This window comes from Arachis hypogaea, chromosome 1, assembly GCF_003086295.3.
Source record: "Arachis hypogaea cultivar Tifrunner chromosome 1, arahy.Tifrunner.gnm2.J5K5, whole genome shotgun sequence".
Lineage (NCBI taxonomy): Eukaryota > Viridiplantae > Streptophyta > Magnoliopsida > Fabales > Fabaceae > Arachis > Arachis hypogaea.
In genome coordinates this window covers 9,924,826-9,942,771 of record NC_092036.1, presented here as the reverse complement: position 1 = coordinate 9,942,771, position 17,946 = coordinate 9,924,826, and the positions used below count along the sequence as shown (strand labels likewise).

Below are 17,946 nucleotides of genomic sequence, written 5' to 3'. Positions count from 1 at the left end.
GGATATTGGCGTTGGTAACGAAGAGGAACGCCTAATGTTCAAGAGGATTTTCATCCTCTATATACAGATGGCGTTCTTTTTACCAACGACAATAAACAAAATCTCGCCTGTGCACCCGGCCCCAATTTTTGAGATGGATAGCATAACGGAGCGAAACTGGGAGGGGGGCATGTTTTGACCTTTATCGTCAAGGGCATAACCGACTACAAGAAGAAAAAGAAGAAGGCAATTGATGGCTATCTCTTTGCCCTGATGATAATTTACTTTCATCTTTCTAAAAACAAAGGCAAGAAGAGGGCTGAAAGACCGCCAAAACCCTGGATTGCCAATTGAAGTAAAGTGGAGTTGGTCGAAAGAATGAGTGCAGAAACAGAGGAAATTTTGGTAAGTGAACATTATATGTTGGGTGTATTTTATTTACCTGAATGCTGCTAACTAAAATATCTAATGTTTGAGGGCATTGTAAAGATGGCGGAAACAAGAGAGAAAATGAAAAAAATAGAGAAAAAAAACAAAAAAAAGGAAGGCGAGTTCAACATCGTCTTCAGAGACAGAAATAACTGACAGTGATAATTCTACCTCTGAGTTTGAGACTCAAGAAGACTCAGAGGATTCACCAAAAAAACAACCCAGCAAAAAAGGAAAAAAGTAAGTACCATTTGGGTGTATTTTGTTTATTAAGTTGGGTGTATGTTGTTTATTAAGTTGGGTATATATTGTCGATTCAGTTGGTTGTATCTTGTGCATTCATTTGGGTATATTTTATATCTTTAGTATGTTCTAAAAAATGATTGTTTGCCTTCCAGAATGGACTCCAGAAAAAGAAAGAAGAGTCAAGAGGATTCAGATTCTGATTCAGAATCTAAATCAACTGATGAGTAATGTTCTGAAATTATTACTCCTTTCTTTTGGCCTCATTATAAAGATTTCGTGTATTAACTGAAGTGTCTCTTATTAACTTATAGAAGCGAAGAATCATCACCAGTGGAGAAGCAAAAGAAAAAGAAAAAGACACAAAGAACACCAAAAAAGTAAGCATTTCTTTGGATAATATTCTATGATAAAATTAATTTTTTATTTCTGATTCATACTTGTTTTTTCCACCCAGAACACAATCCAAAAAGAAAAAGGTTGTTGTTGAGCATTCATCTCCTGAAGAAGATCAATACTATGATGGCTACAGTACCTCATAAGCTATATTACTGTCTATCATCATAATTATTTTTGTTAACATCTTCTTTTATGAATATAGTGAGAGATATGAAATAGGAAGTGAAGATCTAGATGAATTGTTAAGGGGAATCGATGAAAAATCTGCTGCAGAAGGGTATGTCTTGTTGGGTGTATATTTCAGATTTTAGTGTGTTTTCTTCGCTAATAATTGTTTCTTGTTTCGCAGGTAGAACGAAGCTGACCTGCGATCGACAGAAGGTCGCTATGTCTCCTTTGAAACGTAAGAAGCTTTATTTAATAAAATCTTGTTATCATGATTTGGGTGTATTTTATTGATCAAGTTAGGTGTATGTTGTTTATTAAATTGGGTGTATTTCATTTGTTGTGTTGGGTGTATATTGTCTATTCAGTTGGTTGTATCTTGTGCATTCATTTGGGTCTATTTTATACCTGTATCATATTTTGTCTGAATAACATGAAATCTGTTTAGAATACCGGATGTGAACTTGGGAAGTGATGATCCTTCCTCTCAAGGACGCACAGAACAAAGTAGTGTAAACAAGCCGGCAGAGAGCATGTAATTTCTCTTTCAAATAACCGTTACTTTTGTTCTTCTATTACCTTCTACTTCTAATTCTATATATATTTTTTTTAGAAAAAAAACCCTTTATTATTTTATTCGAGAAAAAAAAGGAGGAAAAAAAAGCAAAAACTGCAAGTATGTAAGTTCTCCAAAAACAAAGCCTGTCTTCTTTTTGAATTGTTTGGGTGTATTTATTGACTTTCTTTGGGTGTATTTTAGGTTGAGTCCGGTTCAACAGTCAGCCAGTGAGCCGGCTGATTCGAATATGATGGTTGTGAGGGAATAGACACCGTCGAAAGCACTTGCAATGTGAGTTTTTCAAGAATATTTCAACCTTATAACCTTATTATTTTCAAAGGCGTTGTTAACCTTTCATTTTTCTTCTTGTTTAGAGTTCCGATTCAAGTTTTTGTGCCAGTGTCCCAAACAACCACTGTGCCGGAATTTGAAGGAACACCTGAGACAGATTTTGAACCAACCCCTCTGCTACAAATTGAAGGAACTACAAAAACGTAAGAAATAGAATTATTTGTTTAGAGTTTGGGTGTATATTGGGTTACAGTTCGGGTGTATATTTGGTAACAGTTTGGATGTATATTGTTCCTGAATAGTTTTTTTTTACGCCATGATTAATTTGTGTGTAACTGTGCAGCACTCCTGAACCCCCCAACAACTTGAAGAAAGCACACCCACGCTTCCCCCAGCTCCAACTAAAATGTAAGTTCATCAGACTGAAATCAATCTTTGCTTATCATCCGTATATTCTTATTCTTATAATACGTTATACATGATGACGCAGTTATTCAGCCGCAGAAGACACTGCTGCCCTATTGATGATGGCACGGACAACATCGTATGTTCCTAGAACAGATCAGATGCCATCATTCAGCCTTGGCCTCACTGATTCAAGCCAAGAAGAAGCATCAACGCAGGAGGGAGCGTCAACGCAGGAGGTATAAAGGGCAAAATCTCCAAAAGCTGCAAATTTGCTAGAACAATTAGAGAATTTGGTAGAAAAAATAGCAAGAAGTGCAATGAAAGAAGAAAGTAAAAGTCCACAAATTTAAAGGGAGACTGGGGGAGAAAGTTCTGGGAAGTTTGAAACTCCTGCGGGAATAAATCAGAATACGGATGATATGAAACAGAAGTGCTACATCTGGGGGACGCGAGTGAAGACATACGCGGATGGCACAACTAACGAGTATGAGAACATGTGCACTCTGATGGCCCAAGATAAATTCATTTTGACAAAAATGCACATTGCATCACTCCAGGCAGCAACTTATATAGAAGCTGACGTAATATTATAATAACATTAATGTTTTTACACCAAAGTTTACTGCAATGTTTATTAATATAAATTAATTTCGGCATATATTTCTAGATTGTATCTGCCATGTGCCTCATCCTCAACCAGACAAATGATAAAAGGTTTCAAGAACAAGTATACTGTCTCCCCCCCGATATTGTGGTAAGTGTTACTTCTACGCATTTTGGGTGTATTTTCTGTATTCATTTGGGTGTATTTTTTAAGTTCAATTGGGTGTAAATTGTGTAGTCATTTGGGTGTATTTATAGTATTCACTTGGGTGTATTTTCAGTATTATATTTGTTGTTTCACAATTGTTGTAGAACATGGCCATTTCGAAGCACGCAAATGGGGAATTCATATCACTTAAAACCAATAAAGAATTCAGGGTGGAAGACTATCCAAGTTTTATTCCCTTCATAGATGCAAAAAAATTAACTTCGCATCCATATGTAAGTTTTCATTTGTAAAATTTGTTAGTACCGTTCTTTACTTATATGCCAAATAAAATAACACACTGTTGAAATATGGCAATCCTTCAGATTTTTGCACCTGTTTGCTACTCGGACCATTGGTGGTTATGGGTGATTGATACAAGAAAGCGGAGATTTTGTATACTTGACCCGCTACACAAGAAAGCTCCAAGCGATAAGAGAAAGCAGCTTAATAAATTCACTGTAGGTTGGCTTTGTGTTCTCCTTTGGGTGTATTTTGTGGAACCATTTGGGTGTATTTTGTTGATCATGTTGGGTGTATGTTGTTTATTCAGTTGGTTGTATCTAGTGCATTCATTTGGGTGTATTTTATATCTTTAGTATGTTCTAAATAATGATTGTTTGCATTCATTTGGGTGTATTTCATTCGACTGTATTACTAATTTGTTTTGGTATTTAAGGGATATGTAATTTCAAGAATGAGAGCATATGCCGGCGGGGAACCTCTGAAGAAAGGCGAGAAGGAGAAGGAAATGAAAGCATCATACGTTAATATATCAGGCCAAAAATCAACGTATAAATTTGTGACTATGAACATTAAACTTTCCTAAATGAGATTTGTAATTTATTTTCTTCATTTTCAGATATGACTGTGCTATCTACGTTATGAAGTGGCTTGAGTTAATTGAGCCGGAAAACATTAAAAGGGGGAAGTATGAATGGGATAATTGGAAACAGGTAACTGTCTTTAGAACTATATAACTCTGTATTACTTTACTGAATTAATATTGCTGTTTAAACAAAATATACTTTTTAATTGTAGGACGAGGTAGACCACTATAGAGTGGAGTATACTTCGCGGATACTATTCAATGAAATGAGTAAAGAGAGAGATGAAGCAATTAGAGCGAGTAATGCAATAAGACTATCGAAGCCATCATTCGTATTATTGAGTCCGTTTTGTCAGATAAATTCTACTGATATAGAAAATGAGTAATCCAAGTGCTAGCTAGTTTGTAAATTGAACAAATGCTGTAAAAAATTGCCATTTATAAACAACTTCTATTCAATGAAATTTTTTTCCATAGTTAAACTATATGTGCTGTTAAACTGTTTGTGCTGTATTCAAAAGCTGTATTACAGGTGGTTAAATATGAAGGAAAACATCAAGGCAGATCTAAACACAAATTATAAATTTTACACCCAACGGGAGTTTAATATACACCCAAGATTGCTTAAAATATACATCCAAACTGTCTGTGCTGTTTTCAAAATGTATGAATTTACAGGTACTAAAATATGAAGAAAAACATCAAATCAAATATACACCCATAACCTGCGATTTTTAAACCCAAATAAAGTTGAATATACACCATGAAATCTATCCCCCCCATGATGCTTTGAGACTAAAACCCTGAACCCTAAACACTTAAAATGTAAAATGTGAATTCACAAAAATACACCCAAGAGAACAGTGCTTTTACACTCATATTCTGTAAAACTATACACCCAAAGAGTTATCCCCTGCTGCTGGTACCCTAAACTAATAATTCATAACATGTCCTTGATATTGGCTGAAATTTGAATGCACCACTGATGCAGCATCAAACAAGTTTATCTGAATATAACACTCACATATTAGCTAAACTATTAACGAGAAAAATAAACTCAATCACCACAAATTTAAAGAACATTACTTTTACCTCGCTTAAAACTTTTGTTTTCTTCTTTTTTGTGGCATTTGCAATCTGTTTGTCCAACTTTGAACCTAGCCTATTTTTTGGACGTCCTCTTGTTCGGATCCTTGGCGAGCTTTGAAGCTCGTTAACGGATTCCAAGTTGGCGTCTTCGTGGGATAAAGAAGATGTCCCCTTCCTTTTGGCTTTTAATGATTCCATCTCAGCCATGACGTTATCGTACGCACGGTGCAGAATTGTAGTCAACTCCTCCGATTAGGATGCAAATTCACAAATATTTTGCGAACGAAAAACCAATTGGTCAAACCTCTTGCTTCTTGGCTCCATCAGTGGCTCGTCATGGTTGCTCTTGATGTGTGTGTGTCGCCTCTTTACCTTCTTGCTCCATCGTTCCAGTATATATCTAGGTGACACTTGGCTTACTTGTTCAAAGCTTAACACACTTAGTGCGTGACGACACAGTATCCCTCTCGACTCGAATAATAAGCATTGGCATTTTACCTCGGCTGCAATTGAGTCGTAAGTAACCACAAACTTGTTGAATATTGAACTGGAAACTTGTTCTCCGACTTCGTATACTAAATAGCCTAGAGCGGAATTCGTTAATCTGGTGATGCAATTCGCCTTTCCTCTGAATTGCGCTTGGACTTCCCTAAACTTTTGATGAGTGTACACATCTTGAAACTGAGCTTCAATGGAGGATTTGGTTGCACACGGTATGACCGTATGAAAATCTGCAGCATCTGATTCTCTCTCTGCTTGCTCCCTGCTTCCGAGGCAATTATCGTATTGTTTGACGAATTGAATAAGCGAGCTGTTCCGGGTGATAAACTTGTTAAAAAATGAAGGCATGCTCTCACTCCTTTGTGTGCTTCTCATCCCTACCCAGAAGTGGTGATCCAGATAGATAGGAACCCATATATGACGGTCTTCATACAAATCTGCAGAATACACCCAAACATAGACTATAAATACACCCGAAAAAACATGCAATTTACACCTCTGCTGCAGATTTTAAACAAACATTACCTGAAAGCCACTTGTTGTCCACAAGACCAAAATTCAGCAGAAAATCATTCCAATTCCTATCGAATGAGTCTTTGCTATGAGAGTTCCAAACAACTTGGCTCATTTCTTGTTCAATATCTGCATGTCCCTTATACCCGTTTAATTTGCTTGGAATCTTCTTCATGATGTGCCAAATACACCAACGGTGAATTGTTGTTGGCATACAGGCCTCTAAAGCTCTTTTCATTGATGCGCATTGATCGGTGAGAAACCCTTTCGGAGCGTTTCCTCCCATGCAACGAAGTCAACATTGAAATAACCATTTGAATGATTCAATTTCTTCGTTTTTCATCAAAGAGCATCCGAGAAGTGTTGACTGACCGTGGTGATTCACCCCGACAAAAGAACCATAGACCAAATTATACCTGAAACAAATTACCATAGTGCAGAATGCAAAATCATTAGGTACACCCAACACATGCTTCGTATACACCCAAAAAACAGCCAATATACACCTCTACTGCGGATTTATAAAAATACATTAATTCAGCATTATAAACAGGGGCAGTTTGTTACCTGTTTGTATTGTAGGTGGTGTCAAATGAAATGACGTCTCCGAAATACTCAAAGGCAGCTCTACTTCTTGCATCGGCCCAAAAAGCCAGCTTAATCGATTGATCCTCCTCGAGTTCAAGCTCAAAAAAGAAATTTTGATTCTTCTCTTTCATTCTTAACAAATATTTTCCGAATTCCTTTGCATCTTCTTGTTCGGAAACATTCCGCACTTCCCTGGTAATGTAATTCCTCACGTCCTTTTCGATAAAATTTAACTCGCGGTGACCCCCGGCAGCCGCAACAAATGATTGGTAGGTTTTGCTTGGTCTGATACCGGCCTCCTCGTTATTCTCTATTGTACGACGAATGGACATGCTTAGTTCCCTGTGCTGTTTGAGCATCTCTGCTTTACTTGTACAGCAGGAGTGTGAATGATCTAGCACAACCTTTGAAATGATCCAAGCACCGACATCCTTCAATGTGTATATATAAATTCTTGCAGGACAGTTTAAACCGGCTGTCGGATTCGTCTTCTCGGTCGGAGATATTTTAGATTTCCATTTTTCCTCTCTGCTACATGTAATCAATTGATTCTTAATCTCGTTTCCCTTCCTATTTGTGCTCCGAACTCTTATAGAAAAACCTGCAACCTTGGCGTAGTTCCTGTAAAATTTTCCAACATCTTCAAGGGTGGTAAAAGTCATTCCAACTTTCGGAACAAACTGGTCATCAACAACAGAGAGAGGCTGCAGAATACACCATGTCAAAAACTATAAATACACCCAACTATTGCAAATATAATACACCCGAACGGCACCAACTCAACTAAAACGACAATAAAAGCCATAAGTTGTAAACACACATGCTGCAGAATAGACCGTCACAAAAAACTAAAAACACACCCAATCATGTCTGATATAATACACCCGAATGACAACAACTCAGCTAAAATAACAGAAACAGCCATAAATGTAAATACACCCACACTACCGAAACAAATACACCCAAAAAAGTTCTGATCTATACCCGAGCCTCTGCTATGAATTCCAGATAATCAATCAAAACTAATACATTATATTCAATCCACAGATTTATGTTGACGCGTTAGTCTCACAGTCAATGTTCACGAATTATTCAGCTACACAATGCTATACAAATTACTACAACAAAATTCATAGTAAACGTATGTAAATCAAACCTCAGGAACTTCGTTAGATTCAAATTCATAATCCACTTCGCCCTGATTCAGCTGAGAATCTGACGTTGAATCAACCATTATCTTCAAAACGAATCCAAACTTTGATTTCAGTAAACAAAAATCGATAGAAAACGAAGTTGGAGTTAAAAGAGAGAAGAACGAGAAGAAGAAGAACGAGAAGAAGAAGAAGAACGAGGAGTAGAACGAAGAACGAAACAAATCTAGAAATAAGGAGAGAAGAACGAGAAGAAGAAGAACGAGAAGAAGAACGAAGAAAGGAAACAAATCTTTTAAATTTGGTAGTTATATAGCGCGTGTATTGGACGTAGGGTTGCAGTTTTTGAGGGTTTATTGGTTAATGAACTTGTAAAGCATACAAATCCTAATGACTTGTATGCAGAGCTTTTCTGTAAAAGCAATATATTCCTCTAATTATAAGGTAGTCATAATAAGAATTTATGAAACACAGTCTTAATAATACACTTAGTAGCCTGCAAAACTTATTTGATATATACTAAATTTTGATACGCCTTTTGCGTGATACTTTGATAATATTTTTAATTATATTATTAAAGTTCTAAGTATTGAATAATTTCGAATATCAACTCTTTGTTTTCTTTCCAAGAGACCCTCAGAAATTAAATCTAACAGTGCATGAGAATTTGGTAATGCAATTCAATTTGGTTGAGTTGCAAATAAAAAAAAAGTCTATATCTTTTTGGGCTATTAAAAAGCCCATTTTTGTTCTTTTAAATTTTGGAAAGATCTTTCTATGGGTAATGCAATAGCCAAAAAAAATTCCTCTCCTAACAAATTCGTTTTTTGGGAAAATGTTATGACAATTTCTACTTGTCCCCCATGTTTGAAAATCATCTGTAATTCTTTTTTTTTCTTTGGATTTCACTTCGTTACAAATAATTTTTTTTTTCAGTATCCCCAACTCGACAGATCAAGAACTAATTCGTTGCGGTATTGATCTTTATTTAAGAATTTGTTATTAGCTAATAAATTGCTGCATGCACAAGGCAAAATTTGAATCTCCAACACTTAAACAAACTAGTGAATTAACCACTAGACCAACCCAATTTGATTACTTTCGTTGCACATCATATTCAAAATAGTTCTCCCACCAAAGCTTAAGCCCAAAAAAAACCTTATACTTTATTAAGTCAATGTATCCCACAAAAGCGTGAATCACGACAAAAGTTGGAGCACCACTATATTTTCCATTCAATAACATTAAAGAATTATGGGGCACCAAAAACAAATAGTTCCATCCACTAACACTTAAGAACAAGTTGGGATGCATGGGGTTCCCAATTCTATCCCTTGTATTTAAATATGGGAGTTAAAATCCTTGCTTGTCCAAATCAAAATACCTACAATTATATGTGCATGACGTATTATTGACGGGAAATCCTTATCAAATTTAAAAGAAAAAGAGAGATAAATTTAAAAGGTCCAAAGTGAATAATACCATCATATTAAAATCTTTATTTTAATAAATATATAATGATTTTTTTTAAAATTATAAATTAACAATCTTAACATGTTAGCCAAATCCTTTATACTTATATGGTGAAAGCTGAAATGGATAATCAAACATTATTCTTTTTCATTAAGGAGGGTATTTATGTAATTGTCCATATATAGTGACCAAATTATCATTCCTATTTATGCCGCACCTTCATGACCCTAAGACCTCAACATGCATTAGGGTTTCAGAAATTCTTCTCATGAAACTATGAAAACATGTAAAACTACTCTCATAATTATTGGTTCTTTCCTGTTTTTTAATTTAGGGTTATGTTATGCTACTAGAAAACTCCTCATGTTCGATTTCGATGAAGGAGATGGTGGTGCTATCCATGATGATGTGGATCTACGTGGAAGATACGGTGGCGGATACGGTGGAAATGGTGGAAGTGGGGGAAAAGGTGGAATAGGTGGACATGATGGAAGAAGTGGAAAACATGGACGTAATGGATCTGGTGGTGGACATGGTGGAAATGGGGGAAATGGTGGAAAAGGAGGAAGTGGTGGAAACGGCGGTAATGGTGGTGACGGTGGAAATGGTGGTGGTGGCGGCAATGACAATGACAGATATGCAGAAGCACCTATTAAAGGAGGTGAGAAAGATAGTAACGGAGATGGAACGAGTGGCGGTGGTTATGCTGGCAGCGGCTCTGGTGGCGATGGTAATCATGATGGTGGTGGAGAAGGAGGTAGCGGCCTCCATTGATACTAGGTTGAGGATATACTATGAAAAGTGAAAATTCATGTGCGGATTAATTTCATGAAGTTAATAGTTGAAAGTGATTAGATCGTAATTTAATCAAATATGTTTAAATTATTTATGAATTCTTAACTATTAACTTCATATTAAATTAACCACACTTAAATTTCTATGTTATGAAAAGCCAGTGTACACAAATAATACATAGCTCCTCTTACTACTGTTGTAATATTTAATGATAAATAACATGAAGAGTAGGACTATTGTATGGCACAAACTATTGTATGAATATTAGCAAAAAAAAAATGTTATATATATTATTTTGTGGATATTTTCTGTATGGCTTTTATTTTTAAATTTAAAAGTAATTAACAATAAATGATATCATATTTGTCTTTTATACCATAAAACAAATTATACAAGAAAAATTTAAAAAATAATTACATGATGTAATTTGACTTAAATAAATATATAAGAAAAAGTTTAAATAAGCTTTTATTTCTTTTAAAATATTCAAATTTTTGGTTTATTTTATTTGTAATAATAATTAGGGATGAAAATAACCGAAGTTTGTGTTAACAGGCCTGGAATAACACAATTTTCTTTTTTTCTTGGGTCCAGTAGCATAGGCTTAAGTTTTTATTTTTGGTATTAGACGGGGCTAAAACCCAAAGAATGCATACCAAAAGCATAACTATTAACTACATGAGGTAACCAGTTTTATGAAGTGTGGGCATTAAGCCCAACAGGCATAAGATTAACTTTCGAGTACTTCTTGTCTATATTAATGTTGGCCCCTTTATAATATTACTCTCAATCTGACAAAAAATAGGATTACTCTCAATTATAATAATAAATTTATAATTTTTAAAGAGATAAAAAAATTATATTTTTTATATTCACAAACATTAAAATTTTTATAATTATAAATATCTAATAAACATAATTATAAATCAAGTTTTCATTCAAAACATAATCATAAATATTGTCTTCAAAGCAAAATAAAGATAATCCAAAATATAATTATAAATATTGTCTCCAAAGCAACATTAACATAATTCAAAACACTCAATTTTTATCTTTATACTCTTGTAAGTTGGGTTGGGAGAAGTTGAATTTTGGCCAAAAAAATTGTAAAAATACCTCCTTACAAGCGGTTTAAGCGGTGCGAGTTAGACAGGCTTTTACTCCTTGGCGGCCCTAATTTTTCAGTCCGACCCGTCCTTTTTTTGCGGGTTACGCGAGACGACACGGCGAGTTTAGACCCGTTTGACACGTCTAGCGACAGATCCTTAAATGGAACTTAGATCCGTGACGGATTAGTCATTAACTTGTCGAATTGGTCAATACCATGAATAACAAAAAAAAATGTGACAACCTAAAATAATTTAGTGATTTGTTCATTAATTTATTTAAATTAGTGTTGAGAACTCGAATCTCGTTTATATATGTAATAACAATAAATCTTAAATAGAATTTTAATTGGTGATGAATTAATTTTTTATTTTTAAATTAAAAAATACTTGATAAAAAAATAACCGTGAAATTAAAAAATTAAATTCGACCCAAAAAAAAGTACTAGATCTGAGAATTTAATGAAACATTTAGTATCACTGCAACAGAAAACGACGACGTTCCGGTAATTTTAGAACGTTTTATTCGCCGTGTGTTGTCAGAAGCTCAGGGCTAGCAACAGTCCACTGAATCCCGAAAACACCCCTCAAGCTCCATCGCTAGCACACGCATCATCCTTCATATCTCTTCAGGATAATTCTGTCATTTCCGTTATCATTTATTGAAAGCACTTTTTAAAGACGAACGAAGAGGAAATAATTAAATAAATAAAAAATAAGATTAGAAAAACGAGAGAAAACACAAAGACAAAAAAAAAAAAAAAAATTGCAAGCACACTCAACACACACAAAAACACCGATTTGGGGTTTCTAGTTTCAACTTTCTACTCACAATTTTTTTTTAATTCTTTCTTTTTCTTAACACCCCCGAGATTTCAAACCCCCTCAAACTGAAGCAAAAAGGTTTTATAAGAAAAAGGGTAAAAAAACAAAATTAATTTTCCAATTTAAATTCCGTTTCGACTTTGATCATCTTCGTTTTTCGCTCTCGCCTTTTCTCCAATGGCGTCGTCCGAAGGTTTCACTGACAAGAACACGGTGTTCAGAAAGCTCAAGGCCAAGTCTGAAAACAAGGTTCGATCACTTCCGGTTTCCAGAAATTTTCAATTTCGAGGTTTTTCGTTTGAGGTTTTTCAATTTTTTGTTCAGATCTACTATATTTTGAATTGTTGTGATTTTTTTTATTTTTTATTTTTTCGGCTTTAGATGTGTTTCGATTGCAATGCGAAGAATCCAACATGGGCGTCGGTTACGTATGGCGTCTTCATATGCATCGATTGCTCCGCTGTTCATCGCAGCCTCGGAGTGCATATCAGCTTCGTGAGGCTAGTTTCTTTTCTTCTTTTTTTTTTTGGTAGCTGATTGTTGTTTAAATTGTGATGACTTTGTTACTTTTATTTTTCTTAAATGTTTGCAATTTTGATCATGCAGCTGATTTTGTGTTGGGAGTGCTATGTTTTGACTGATTGTATGTGTGTGGATGAATTTGGAGTAGTATATTGTACAACTCATGTTGTTGTATCACCTCTTAGAGATTTTTCATTTTTGTTCAAATTGTATGGCATAAGCTTGAATAGTTAATGAAATTGGACTTTTAGATTTATCCCTTCTTATGAAGTAGTTTGAAGATGGGAAGATACTGTGTGGTCCTTGAAGCTGTGTATATTTCACAGGGATTTGTAAAATTATATTTTTTGAAGTTTGCATGACCTGTTCGATAATGTCTAAAATTAAAATAAAATAAAAAAAATTCTGTTCTTGTTTCTGGCTTCCTGCTTTCTATCACAGAAACATTTTTTCCCCCAATAGAATCGGTTGGCATGATGTTTGGTTTGCGCTATAGATCATAGTTTCATCTGGTTTTTATGGAATGCAACTTCCATTTGAGGATAGCTTTTCTTATAGCATGATGTTACTTGTTGACTCTATCTTCAGAAACAAACTAAAGTATATTCATCTAAGCTACTCATAAAAGAATAATAATAAATTATAGTGGGACGAAGCTATTATCAAATGGCTTCTTGTATGAAATTCCATGTAGAGTTTGTGGTTTAAGTATGGGGTATGTAATCTTTGTTTTCTCTGATAGCATCATATGTTGCCTTGTTTTATGCTGTTGAATATAAACAAGAGAGTGTAGCTCAATAAGCTTAAGTTTGGAAGGATGAGTGATCATTTAAAGTTGTTATGTTGTTGTGGTTGCTGAGCTCCCACAAAGAATTAGGATTAAAAGTGGAAAAATTGAATAGATGCTTCATTCTGAATAAGCAAAGCCCACATGATGCACTTTTTTCTTTATAGGGAGTGAGAAGCTCTTGTAAACCATTGTTTTATTTTATTTTGTTTTTCCTTATCCTTTTTAATCCATGTAGCTGACCTTATCCTCTTTTTATACATGTAGCCGACATTTGTCTTTCAAAGAGTTATTATAGGGTGTATATATATGAAATAGCTTAATCTAATGGGGGTTCATGATGTACACTTCCTAGCTTCATGGAGGTCTGTCTAATTTACTTCCATGATTTACTTCAAATACTCTGCTTTTGTGCCTTTGCTTTAAATTAATTGTTCTTTGAAGTAAATTGTTATCAAATTAGTTGAAGTAGTAGAATAGCTCAAAGAAGGATGAAGATCAATAGCTTAGTATTGATATGTTCTTTAATATGTAGATCTACAAATTTAGATTCATGGAGTCCTGAGCAACTAAAAATGATGAGCTTTGGAGGAAACAATCGTGCACAGGTTTTCTTTAAACAGCATGGCTGGAATGAGGATGGCAAAATAGAAGCGAAATATACATCCAGAGCTGCAGATATGTATAGGAAACTTCTTTCAAAGGAAGTAGCTAAAAGTATGGCTGAGGAGGGAGTTGCGTCATCATCACCTGTTGCTTCTCAGTCTTCTCAAGGGGCTAATGGACTTAGCGAAGTCCAGACCAGTGGAGCACCAAAAGAAAACACATCAGATAAACCAGAAAAGCCTGAGAGCACTTCTTCACCCCGTGCTTCACATACACATACAGTAGTGTCAAGTGTGGTCAAGAAGCCCATTGGTGCCAAAAAAACTGGGAAAGCTGGAGGACTTGGTGCTCGTAAGCTCACTAAAAAGGTATGCAAATAATTAATTTTTTGTTTCTGATTGTGTTTGGAACATAGAAGTGATATATTTGAATTTAAATTTTGAACTTATGTGTCATTTCATTTACTCAATTAATTTCATGACTTGATTTATTGACATATCCTGTTGAAATGCAGCCAAGTGAGTCTCTCTATGAACAGAAGCCGGAAGAACCACCTGCTCCAGTTCCATTGGCAACAAACAATAATGTGCTCGCTCCATCTATAACTTCCCGATTTGAGTATGTTGAAAATGTCCAATCGTCTGAGGTAAACTCTGGAGGTTCTCAGGTAATTGGTCATGTTGCTCCGCCAAAGTCATCAAGCTTTTTTTCTGACTTCGGAATGGATAGTGGCTTTTCAAAGAAATCTGGCCCTAGCTCCTCAAAAGTGCAAGTAAGCCATATGACTGCAACTTTTGTACATCCAGTATAACTAACAGCCAGTCTTAATGGGAAAAAAAAGTCATGTATGTTTTTCTGATAGAATATTAAGTTTATTTATGATTCCTTTTAAAGTTTGAATCTTGGCCCGTGGTGCTTCATAGTTTTAATAAAGATTCAAATCCATGGAGCAAAATTTAGTTACTGCAGTCATGGATGGTGGCTGTTATAGCAGGGGGACTTTCAATCATTTCATTAAAACTATGATTGTATATTGATGAAACCAGTAGGGGGGTATGTGTGTTCTGGTTGCATATATTTCTTAATGGTAATGCAGAAGGAATTGTCAAGTAACTGGTTCATTCCTTTCAGAGTTATTAAAGCTCAATCTTGTTTTAAGTTTGTTAATGTTCCAACCAGTAACTGTTCCAGCCAGTAACTGGTTTCATTAATATACACCATCATAGACTGCTCTTGCCTGCTCTAGTTATACATAAGCTTTCTTATGTTCATTGGCTGAAAGACATAAGTATTTCTGGTACCTACTGTTAACAACTACTATTTAATTTTTTTTTTTTTGGAAAAAAAAAAGGGGGGGGGGGGTGGGTTATTGGATCCCATGGAGTCAACCTGCATTTTATTGATTTTGGCACTTCAATAGATGTGATCAATCTTCTCTGAAGCATGTATTTGGTGTCTTTACCAACATACCCATTCCCATTCAGCTAATCCTGTTTTGCTATGCCTAATTGTCAGATTGAGGAAACAGATGAAGCCAGAAAGAAGTTCTCGAATGCAAAATCCATTTCCTCATCCCAGTTTTTTGGAGATCAGAACAGTGCTGCTGATGTGGATGCGAAGGTTACTTTGTCAAAGTTTTCGGTATGTAAAGCTTCATGGAAGTATCATACATTTTATTTAATACTTATGATTGTCCAACACCTTTATTGGAGTGTATTGTTTGGCTTCTTTCATATTGTATCTCTTCACTTGATTGCCATAGCCCATATTAAATTGATTCGAGCATTGAGACTATAGGAGAAGTTGCATTTCATAGTTTTTTGAATAAAGTATGAATGTTATTTTGTGCTCTCAAAATTCATATACAGAGAAATCCCAGACAACTATTTTTGATCTATGGGCTACACTAATAGGTATCAATGCTAATGCTGTACCATGTTTTACCTCTTGTTGTCACCAGGGTTCAAGTGCCATCTCTAGTGCTGATCTTTTTGGTGAGTCGAGAGCCAATTCTGGAGCTGATGTTTCTGCTAGCGACCTCATCAATCGATTATCTTTCCAGGTATTCCTTAACCCTTAAATTTAACTATATTTAGACACTTCAATATTTGTGCCATTCATCATGTCAAATGATGAAATATAATTAAGTTATCCTATTATTTCCCCTATTAATATTGGATTGGATGCTGCAACCCTTCCCTTCATCCCCTTTTCACAGGCGCAGCAAGATATCTCATCGCTTAAAAACATTGCCGGAGAGACCGGGAAGAAGCTCACCTCACTGGCATCCAATTTGATGTCAGATCTTCAAGATCGAATCCTTTAAATATGTTTTGTATCCAAGACAATCCTTGGAGTTTGAATACCAGTCAGTATGCGTCGGAGGTAATAGAATAGTTGAATATACAATTCTTTGAGAAACCAAAGAAAAAGAAAAAGAAACCATATATATTCTCAGGTTTGTAAGAGGCTGGTGTTTTTATATTGTGTCAAAGGTATTGTTTTGAGGTTGCTAATACGCTTTAGATTTTCTTCACCCTCCCCTTTTTGCTAGACTCATTAGTGTCATCTTGTATCTATCGGAAAAAAAGTGACTTCATCTTAATCCACATATTGAAGTTCAAAGTTTATGGGATTAAATAGTTTGTGGATAATAAATAAATTCGGTTGAAATTTAGTATGTTTAAAATCAACAAATTTGAAGTTTTGAACTGTCGACTAGATTTTTAAAGGTTGAGATTTAGTCGCTACAATAGCCTCTAACCAGCAAAGTAGCAATTTCTTGTAAACAATCACAATAAATTATTCTCCCTGAAAAATAAATAGGGTTGTCCATGAATATTTGTGAGATTTATAACTACTCTCACTTGGTTTACCCTAATTGAGAAGCTGAGTCTTGTTTAACTCATTAGGCAACTTGAAATTGATGTGATTGTATTTGTTAGTAAATATTGGTCTAAGCTGACCCATAATAAGTAACCAAAGTTATTGCTAAACAAAATCTTAAACGCCAAAATATTGTAAGTCATTGCTGCTGCTGCAATTGGCCAATTGTGTTATGATAATTGCATTACTTTCAATTACAATTAACTATAATTCGAATTTCTTTTATAACTGCAATTGCAATTTACATCAAAATATATAGGAAAACATCAGCAAGAAAGCTCACCTCGTTAACTTGGTTGAGAGTTCATTTAACTGATCTAAAAATTCCAATAATAAATATTTAAAATTTTTATTTGTAATAGTTTAATTATTTTTAATTTATGAGTTTAAAAAGAAAAATATTTATGACCATATACTCATATCACAATAAACGTCTATCTAAATTTTACTTACAATATCAAAATATAATAAAATAAAAAATATATCAAATATAAGTATAAATTGCTGTTTACTCTTTATACAATTATATTTCGTGTATACAAAAAATTCAATTATTAAATCAATCATTTACGTAGAATATATATATTAGAGTAAGAATATATAAAACAACAAATGTATATATGCTGCTAGTTTATTAATTGATTTATTGTATACGGATAATAATTTTGTTTTTTATATATCTCTTACTTTCTATATTAAAAATAATTGATAAAAATATATTTTATATTAAAAGAAATATACAGAGATGATTTCCCTTCATTCTAATACACAAAAATTCGAGAACAAATTACATAAATAAAGTAAATTGGTTTGGAATTTATGCAATTGTAATTTTTTAAAATAGATATTTTTTAGTATATGTAAAAGGTTACCGGTATAGCGATTTACAATATTCAGTGTGTCACAATTGATGCTTGTTAAATTAGCTTAGCTTGTTTTTTTAAATAGTTGATTAATACTCCACCCAAATTTAGAGAGAAAAGTTTTTATTTGT

General features: G+C 34.4%; 1 protein-coding gene across 1 annotated transcript; it reads left to right on the top strand.

Moving 5' to 3' along the window:
- Positions 1-11,977: 11,977 nt before the first annotated feature.
- LOC112795685 (probable ADP-ribosylation factor GTPase-activating protein AGD8) lies at positions 11,978-16,763 on the top strand. Its single transcript, XM_025837780.2, has 7 exons — positions 11,978-12,400; positions 12,533-12,651; positions 13,996-14,434; positions 14,581-14,838; positions 15,582-15,707; positions 16,027-16,128; positions 16,285-16,763. Exons 1-7 carry the CDS (start codon positions 12,329-12,331, stop codon positions 16,390-16,392), a joined length of 1,224 nt encoding a protein of 407 aa, XP_025693565.1. The 5' UTR covers positions 11,978-12,328; the 3' UTR covers positions 16,393-16,763.
- The last annotated feature ends 1,183 nt before the right edge of the window (positions 16,764-17,946 follow it).

What these genes read in the sequence shown, in the direction of transcription:
- LOC112795685 (XM_025837780.2), top strand. Translation starts at nt 12,329, where the DNA reads ATGGCGTCGTCCGAAGGTTTCACTGACAAGAACACGGTGTTCAGAAAG. An exon ending in GTGCATATCAGCTTCGTGAG is followed by an intron (nt 12,652 to 13,995) that starts GCTAGTTTCTTT and finishes TTTAATATGTAG; the next exon opens with ATCTACAAATTTAGATTCAT. An exon ending in TCAATCGATTATCTTTCCAG is followed by an intron (nt 16,129 to 16,284) that starts GTATTCCTTAAC and finishes CCCTTTTCACAG; the next exon opens with GCGCAGCAAGATATCTCATC.